The sequence below is a fragment of the Etheostoma spectabile genome, chromosome 20 (genome assembly GCF_008692095.1).
Source record: "Etheostoma spectabile isolate EspeVRDwgs_2016 chromosome 20, UIUC_Espe_1.0, whole genome shotgun sequence".
NCBI lineage: Eukaryota > Metazoa > Chordata > Actinopteri > Perciformes > Percidae > Etheostoma > Etheostoma spectabile.
The window spans coordinates 19,638,644-19,647,616 of record NC_045752.1 but is presented as its reverse complement, the minus strand read 5'-3'; the positions used below and the strand labels follow the sequence as shown (position 1 = coordinate 19,647,616).

General features: G+C 41.0%; 2 protein-coding genes and 1 long non-coding RNA gene across 3 annotated transcripts in view; all 3 read right to left on the bottom strand.

The window, feature by feature from the left end:
- The window catches only part of LOC116669778 (mitogen-activated protein kinase kinase kinase 7), an 18,780-nt gene extending 14,715 nt beyond the window's left edge, over window positions 1–4,065 (bottom strand). Inside the window, exons 1-3 of the mRNA XM_032499819.1 lie at window positions 3,720–4,065; window positions 3,016–3,126; window positions 1,492–1,557 (exon numbers count right to left, since the gene is read on the bottom strand). Coding sequence (XP_032355710.1) covers window positions 1,492–1,557; window positions 3,016–3,126; window positions 3,720–3,785 — 243 coding nt within the window. The 5' untranslated portion in view covers window positions 3,786–4,065. The remainder of the gene's footprint in view (window positions 1–1,491; window positions 1,558–3,015; window positions 3,127–3,719) is intronic.
- A 1,180-nt stretch (window positions 4,066–5,245) lies between these two features.
- LOC116669808 (uncharacterized) lies at window positions 5,246–5,959 on the bottom strand. Its single transcript, XR_004326860.1, has 2 exons — window positions 5,355–5,959; window positions 5,246–5,319 (listed from the first exon to the last, which is right to left on the bottom strand). It is a non-coding gene; the product is annotated as an uncharacterized LOC116669808 (long non-coding RNA).
- A 240-nt stretch (window positions 5,960–6,199) lies between these two features.
- The window catches only part of daam1a (dishevelled associated activator of morphogenesis 1a), a gene marked incomplete in the record, with an annotated part of 41,875 nt that continues 39,101 nt past the window's right edge, over window positions 6,200–8,973 (bottom strand). The window contains 1 exon segment of the mRNA XM_032499811.1: window positions 6,200–8,815. Coding sequence (XP_032355702.1) covers window positions 8,612–8,815 — 204 coding nt within the window.

Here is an 8,973-nt window from a genome sequence, read left to right as displayed (position 1 = left end):
CCGGAAAGAAATGCGTACGGTATTTAACGTGGAGAGGCTAAATCTTTTTAGATCCCGTTAGAATTGAGCCATGGATTGCACATATGATGTCCATCAATTTAAAAGTTCATAAAAGTTCAGTTTTGCTCATTGTCTGTACTTTACTTGTTTACTTGTTTGTTTGTTTGTTTATTTGTTTGTTTTGCTTTTATTGAAGAAAATGCTGCTGCTGTAACAGAAAATTTCCCCACTGTGGGATGAATAAAGTCTAATCTAATCTAATCTAATCTAATCATTTTGCAGGTGAAGGAAGTCTGAGTTTGAGCGCCTGGGCAGCTCACCTGGTGGAGCGCGCGCCCACATACGGAGGCTCAGTCCTCGCCGCAGCAGGCGACGGTTCGGTTCCGACCTGCGGCCCTTTTGCTAAATGTAAAAATAAATCTTTAAAAAAATAAATAAAAAAACTAAGTGATACTACGACAAACTGGGAATTTCTTCACTTGCAAAGTTGTCTTTTAAATCGATAAACATATGTGAAATTCATGGCTCAATTCAAACAGAATCAAAACATTATTTTTCTCTCCCCGACATTTTGTTTTCCAAAATAAAGTCCCATGGTGGTCCACAGGAAGGGGAGGGGCTTAGCCTCTCGATGAAGTAAGCAGATAGTGAGGAGATGTTTTTTACAGTGTGTTCTGGGGACAGGCAGCTAGCAGATATTGAGTAAATGTTTTTTACAGTGTGTTCTGGGGACAGGCAGCTAGCAGATATGAGAAAGTTTTTTACAGTGGTTCTGGGGACAGACAGCTAGCACTTAGAGAGGAGATGTTTTTTACAGTGTGTTCTGGGGACAGGCAGCTGAGATAGTGAGAGTTTTTTACAGTGTGTTCTGGGGACAGGCAGCTAGCAGGTAGAGAGGATATGTTTTTTACAGGTGTTTCGGGGACAGGCAGTGGCAGATAGTGGGGAGATGTTTTACAGTGTGTTCTGGGACAGGCAGCTAGCAGATAGTGAGGAGATGTTTTTTACAGTGGTGTACTGGGGACAGACAGCTAGCAGATAGAGAGGAGATGTTTTTTACAGTGTTTCTGGGGAAGGCAGCTGGCAGATAGTGGGGAGATGTTTTTTACAGTGTGTTCGGGGACAGGCAGCTAGCAGATAGTGAGGAGATGTTTTTACAGTGTGTTCTGGGGACAGGCAGCTAGCAGATAGTGAGGATGTTTTTTTAGTGGTGTACTGGGGAACAGGAGCTCAGCAGATAGTGAGGAGATGTTTTTTACAGTGTGTACTGGGGACAGGCAGCTAGCAGAAAGTGAGGAGATGTTTACTGTATGTGACACCAAATGATGCAGCTTAAAACACGCGTGACATCGCTTAGAGCACCTTAAAGTAACATTTTCAATAAAGAACTTTAACTTGTAACACAGTATTTTTTACAGTGTAGAATTAGTACTTTTACTCAAGTAAAGAATCTGAATACTTCTTCCACCACTGGTGGAGTGTTATACTCACTGGGTTGTCACAGGAGCCGTACAGCTTAACAATGTTGGGGTGATTGACCCGGGAGAGCTGGCGGAGCTGCGCACAAACAAAACATAACCGTGAGCATTATATATATATATATATATATATATATTAATTTTTGTGTGTATTACATTGGAACTTATTATGTATATATCTCCATATTCTGAACATGTATTTTGGGTGTTGCCACAGTTATACAGATATTTGAAATGTGTGTGTAATAACTGTGTTCTGACCTTCGTCCAAAGACCAAGCTGGAGTATTAAAAATGTGTGTGTGTGTGTGTGTGTCGGTGTGTTTGTGTGTGTGTGTGTTTGTAGGTGTGTTGGTGTGTCTGTGTGTGTGTCAGTGTGGGTAGGTGTGTACGTGTGTGTGTGTGTGTGTGTATATGTGTATGTGTGTGTGTGTGTAGTGTGCGGTGTTGTCGTTTCTGTGTGTGATGTGGTTGTTATATGTGTATGTGTGTGTGTGGTAGGTGTGCGTGTGTTTAGCCTGTGTGTGTAGCTGTGTGTGTAGGTGTGTGTGTGGTTTTGTGTGGTGTGTGTTTGCGTGTATATGTGTATGTTTGTGTGTTGTAGGGTGTGAGTGTGTGTGTGTGTGTGTTGTGTGTGTGTGTGGTGTGTGGGTGGTTGTGTGTGTGTGTGTGTGTGTGTGTGTGTGTTAGGGCTGCACATTAGATGGTTTTGTATCCTTATCGCTATATCACCTGGAGCAATAAACACATGAAAAATGCAAAATAACAGGAAAAGTTTTTTTTATGTAAAATATCAGTAAAATAAACTGCACTTTAAAAACTTAACGGTCATTTTTGTTTTCCAACACTGAAAGCAGCAGAACTGAGAACACATAAATGTGTTTTTTGACGCAACATTCAACACACACACATCTTTTTCTCATAAAGGCAGTTTTTTTGCTTTCCACGCAGAGCTTTCGCCGTAGTGGCCTGGTGTTTACACTTGTGCGCTGGTGTGTGCCGGGCCACTGCATCCAGGAGCAAACCTCCATATATGGGCGCCCGCTCTACCAACTGAGCTATCCGGGCGCCCCAATTAATTGAATTTTAATCGTGATTATTGGCTCCTAACGATCACAAAATCAATGTAATGTAATTTTTTTTCCCACAATAACATTTTTTGCAGTAAACTCTCTTATATTGTCTTGTGTTCTGAAGGAGAATTTAAAAAGTTCAACAGGTAAAGAATTAGGAAACATTTCACAGATGCAAAACTTGTCACTGTTGATTTGATTTTGGTTTTTAAGTTCAATAAATGCAACATCTTTCCAAAAGTCAATGAGTAATCATGTTAAATAACTGTCATTTCAACATGATTATGAGAAACCATCCTTCTCAAGAGATGATAATGGTGCAGCTAACTCCAATTAAAATGCCGTGATAGTGTTGGCATTGTGGAAAAATGTTAGTATTATAGGTGATATTTTAATAAAGCCACATGTTTGCAGGTTTCCAGGTGCATAGAGCATAACAACCAAAAGGTTTTGTGTTCACAGTACCTCAACAAGGAAAGCGTTCCTCTCATTTTCACTCTCAATGGTCTTGATTGCTACATCTTTTCCTTTCCATACGGCCTTGAAGACAACTCCAAATGTCCCTCTGCCAACAGCCTGAAGAAAGACAACATTACAGGCTCAGGGCACAATGCACAGAAAGGGGGAGAAACAGAGGGGAGAAACAGAGGGGATAACAGGGGTCCAGCAACACCCCCCCCCCCCCCCCCCCCCCCCCCCCCCCCAGCAGATTAATGTGACCATCATAAACAGCTGGACATACCCCTCAACATCTGGAGAAGACTTTTAAATGCTGCCACTTTCCCTAAACTGTACATTTGCTGCAATTGAGGTTCAGCAGTGCACATTTTACGACAACAGTCTGCCCTTTAAAAAACGGAGGCCTTGCACTGCTTGTTAAAACAACGTTACATGGAGGTTCAGCAGTAGATGCTGTGATGTCTTCAGGTTGTGCTCAGACCACAACTATCACTGTATTTCACACTAAACGGTATCATTTTAGCAGCAGAGTAGCTTCATGTGTGTGTCTTTTTTACCTCAGCGTTGCTCATAACAACCATGAACGTTACAAAACGTTAGCTAGCTAGTTGTGTTTTAACGTAACCGGAACATTTCAAGCCCCCTTCCCCTCAGCAGTACAAAGCTAACGACAATGCCCTCTCTCGGGCTGTTGTCGGTCATAAGTTTACCGCTTCAACTTGGATGTCTTCATACTGAATGTCTTCAAACAGATAGCCAGCTGGAGTCTCCACCATCGCAGCAGAGCGGCGACACTCCTCGACGCAAGCCGACGACGCTGGAGTTTAAAAAAAAAAAAAAAACAACTCCAAAAGCTTATCTGGTGGTTATCGGGACAAAAATGATACGCTGCGATGTCAGTTGGTAGGCTCCTGTTGCTGTGAATTCAGGAAGTGGGGAACCAGCAGGCAGCTCGCGCAGCGCTGTTGCCTAGAGCGCTGAACATCCGGGTACCCTCGTCGCCGTTAGCGGCCTGCGCTCACGTACCGCTGTTCTCATAGGGAATGAATTGAACCGCTCCGCTCTGCCGTTACTGCAGCAGCTGCCTGGAACAGCATAGCGGCGGGGAGCGTCCCACCGCACATAGGGGAAGAAAAGAAGCGCACCGAAGCATTTCTGACACGTTAAACCGTGATTTTGGATTGATTTAACGTTACCGAGCAGACCGCATCTCAAGCCTGTGACCTGCGGTGTACATTTTTCGGTTTTCAGTAGGCAAAAAAGCTTTTTTCATCCAAGAGCGCTGCTGAGGCGTGTTCTTGAATGCAGCTTTGTTTCGTTTCTGCATGCACAAGAGACTCCACAAGGGGCGACAAACAATGTTTCCATAGCTAATTTACTGTACAACACACACACACACACACACACACACACACACACACACACACACACACACACACACACACACACACACACGTTTGCATTTAGACTCGCGCAAATCAGTATTTATTCACTTTAATACCATTTAATTTTCCGAGGGAATGTTCAACATTATTCAGCTGCTTATAAGGTTACTTCATCATACATCTTGTTTTAGTTACTCTTTTCAATTTTAGTTTCAGTTTGCTTTATTAACATGACAAATCCTAGGTCTATACATCTGTTGCCAACGCATGGAAAAACAACAACAATACAAGTACATACAGTAGGTATGCTATTCAGATATGTCTGCCTGTTTCTTATTTAATTCTTTAAAAAAGAAAATAAGAACATGAAACAGTGAAAACACATAAGAAGATATAAGTTGTTAGTTATGTTATGATATTTCCGTGACATTTAGTGAGCTTGACGTTGACAATATTAAGATAATTTGTTTATTAGTCCCCAATGGGGAAATTACTGTACTGCACTCTGTGTACACACTTTTTGTTAGTACTCACACACAGGCCTGAAATACACACACATGCTCAGGACCTATACATGCACTATACATGGAGAGAAGTCAGAGTGAGTGGGCTGCCAGCTGAACCAGCGCCCTGAGCGGTCGGGGGGTACGGTGCCTTGCACAAGGGCACCTGGCAGTGCCCAGGAGGTGAACTGGCATCTCTCCAGCCACCAATCCACGCTCCCAACTTTTTGGGTCCATACGGGGATTTGAACCAGTGACCCTCCGGTTCCCAACCCAACTCCCTATGGACTGAGCTACTGCCACCCATTACTTGTTGCAAATAGCACAACGTTTTAAACAGAAAAAAACAAGCATTACATTGTTTTATTTTCATTTAATCAAAGAGTCCAAATGTCTTACACAGATGATAAACTCACAATACACTACAATACAATACAATAAAACACAGGTTTTGGACAGATTTGGAAAATTCACTCCTCAGAAAGGATGTCTTGATCCTGCCTAGATGCAGGCGCAGTCTTAAAGCTACAGTGCGTAGTTTCTGTGTCCCCCCCCCCCCCCCCCCATAAGGAATTCTAAGTAATGACGCAGTTGCTAGTAGCCAAGGAGGACACGGAGGAATAAAAAAACATATTGGGCTCTTTCTGCGTGCGAAAGTCACCGGATGACAGCAGTTACTGAACACAGTCATACTGAGAAATACAGAGAGAGAATTTTAAAGATGGACAAGTGGATCTAACGCTGACTTGAGGACGTCTTACATGGACCCAGGTGAGTTATGTTCACAACATAGAAAGTATAAGAAATGGACAAAGCGACGACATAGATGTGACGTGAGCAACGTGTCTGAAAGTTGTAAGTCTTCTGGTAGCTGTGCAAGAGAAATCTCAATCATTCAATCTGGCAGAGACCGAGAGCGAGAGCATGAGTAGGAGCTGTCCATGAGCGTAGGAGCAGGAGCAACTTTTGGTAAGTATTCTGATGAATTATTTTGTCATTTTGACTTTATGCCTCCAAGTTCCCCCAGATTGCCTGCAAGCTTCTCCTGAAAATAAGGTAATTTATCTATTGTGCGACCCAATCATTAGCCTATCTTTATAAAAACAGCTGCTAGGGGGCCATAACGTAAGATACAAGGTAAAAGAGCCTTTTATACATTGTGGACAATGGAAAAATAGAGTCTTTAAACGCTTCAGATGTAAAGTTATTAGCTGTCAAAGTGACGTCAAAATGAATGGAAGTCAACGGAACGCTAACTCCCCATAGGAGGTATGCTTTTCGGATGCTCGCTTACCCCCTTGGTTCACTATTAAACCTAGGACATCATACTCATTGTCAAAATAAGCAGCAACACAAAAACAGAGCGCTAAATCTGCATCCTCAGACTCATTCCTCAGCTTATTCACCAACACATGGTCACACAGAGATCAGACCGGCACATACGGCTACTTTGCATAACGCCATGGACGCGCCATTTTTGAGGAGGAAACCGAAGATCCTGCACAGGACTATGAAACCAATTTGACATATTGGCCAAACAATGGAATTACAAATTCTATGTGGTGCAGTTGGGGCCAAAAATTATTTTCCCCATGGACTTACATGGCAAAAGAGAAGTTTGTAAATCAGTGGATCGTTTTTTTCGAGCTTCACAACCCAAAAACCATGATGCGTTTTACTCTCAGAATTGGATCCATTTGCTCTGATAACATTTGGGAAATCTAGATTTAGGGGATCTCTAATGCGTCTGCATTATGGGCGAATGCATCGCCAGAATCAGACCATTTAATACGAGGAAGTTAAAGGTTTTTTGGCTTTATTAGCCACAGATTAACTCCATTAGGAATGAATGGGGCTCTGCTTCAAACATTGTGGACTAATGACCCAACTATTGGTTATCTGGACGTCTACACGTATTTGATTGAAACGCTAGCGTTAGACGCATGATGTCTGGTCTACACTCTAAGAAATAAATCCGTAAAATAACAGAAACAGTACTGGCAGCTCATTACCTGGACTTTCTACTGTGCTTAAAAAACAGTTAAATAACTGTGTCAATGGTAAAAAAAAGAAAACACACACTTTCTGTTATATTGTAAATTAACAGAAATATACCTGTGAATCACGTACAAGGGACAATTTCTGTTAAAATTTGCAGTCATAAAACTGTTAATTTACAGTTATTTCTTAGAGTGTATATATATGGACTATTTTAGGGGCTGTAATTCTTTTAAATAACACAACTGGATATTTGTATTTATACCTGTTTCAACTGATAATACTGATCCTTGGTTAAGAACCGTTCACACCAACAACTACAACAATAAATATATTCCCAGACGGCATTTCAAGGTTTATTCACAGTTGAAACAACGACAGGGACCAAGGTTGAATTTAGTTTTGATTTTGCAAAGTGAATAAATGTTCATATGACAACATTGTTCTTTTCAACGTATTAATCTAATCACGTCTTAATCCCTGGGTGAATTTGGTTCAAATTTTGCAAAGCCAATCAACGTTGATATAGCGCCGTTTGGTTATTTATCTTATTTACTTGATTAGGACAATGCTTATTAATGAACATTTCTGTAAATGCGCCAGTGTGAGCCAATTGGCTGTTTTTCAACTGTAGTCCTACCTAGGATGCATGTCTTTTATGTTGTTGTTCTAACGTCTTACTTTCAACATTACATAAACTATAGAATGTTCTTTTCATTCTACACTTAAGCAATTATGCGTTCAAGTATATATTTGCAACGTAGTTTGCAAATGGATCAACACATTCTCAATTCTCCCCGATTCATGGGATTTTCACCTTATGTGCATTGTATTGCTTGAAAAATTGAATCAAGTGAATGATGGAGTCCACAACCCAACTATGACGACGACAGTTGGGATCAGCTTGAGGACATTTTCAAAAAAGAAAAAACAAACACTGACAGCCAATCAAAATCCATCTCAACTCCACTTTTGACAGAGCGGTATCGTTCATCCACGGATCCGAAGATGCTCACGTTGTTCTTGTATTAGCTAAATTTCTTGGTATGGACGGTTATTTAGAGAAAAACAATTATAATTATCTTCTTTTTTTTTCAATGCAATCCGCCCCAAAAATAAAAAAGTGTTTGGTTCAAAATAATTTGAAATATTAAAAATTAATACATTAGTGCAATTAATGCAATTTCTGCAGGATACAATTGTGCTCATATTTACAAACTGTTGTTTAAAGTAACTTGAATATGACAGTTACTAAATCCTAGTTTTTTTATTTGGTAGGTTATTAATTTGACATTGACCGATTCATGTTTTTATGAGGATGAACAGATAGATTTCCTTTTGTTTACAATTCTGAAAGAACTTACAAATGAACCAGATGTGCAAACTAGTGCAAATATACAAGGGTTATTATAACATGATAAATTATCACATATCTGAGAACATATGTGGCTTTTTGTAACTATTCTCTTTCTCGTTTTTGTCTAAGTAAAGAACATAAAACTCCTCAAAACTGGTCAAAGCATACAGACTGTTTTGGTAAATTATCAATATTCTTATTCAATAATTATAACAGCACAAAAAGGAACAGTGTTCTGCTTCAGGTCAATACATTAAAATACATTCATGATGGTTTATAAATTACATTGTAACATCTGTAGCGTCTGCTTGTCACTGTGCCAACGACACGACCCGTTCAGAGGGTTAGACGGTGTGCTGTTACTGGTTCAGCTTCGAAACGGGTCTCTCCCGACCGACGTCCACCAAGTTACCTCTCCGCTGTCTCCTGCGGTCCATTTTGGACAGATCCTTTTCAAACACCTCTCCGGAGCGCAGGGCGGACACCAAGTCATCAAACTCACCGTCCTCCTCCTCTTCATTGGCTTTGGCTTTCCTCGCCTTCTGTTCCCGGTCTTTCTTCAGCTGGAAAGAAAGACAGGAGAGGATGGATGGAAGGAGAGGACGGATGGATGCTGGACATATATACAGTGGCTTGAATCAGTTCTATGTATGGTGAAGGGTATGTGATGATGTGGGGGGGTTATTTTAACTCCAAAGGCCAAGGGAACTTTATCAGGATG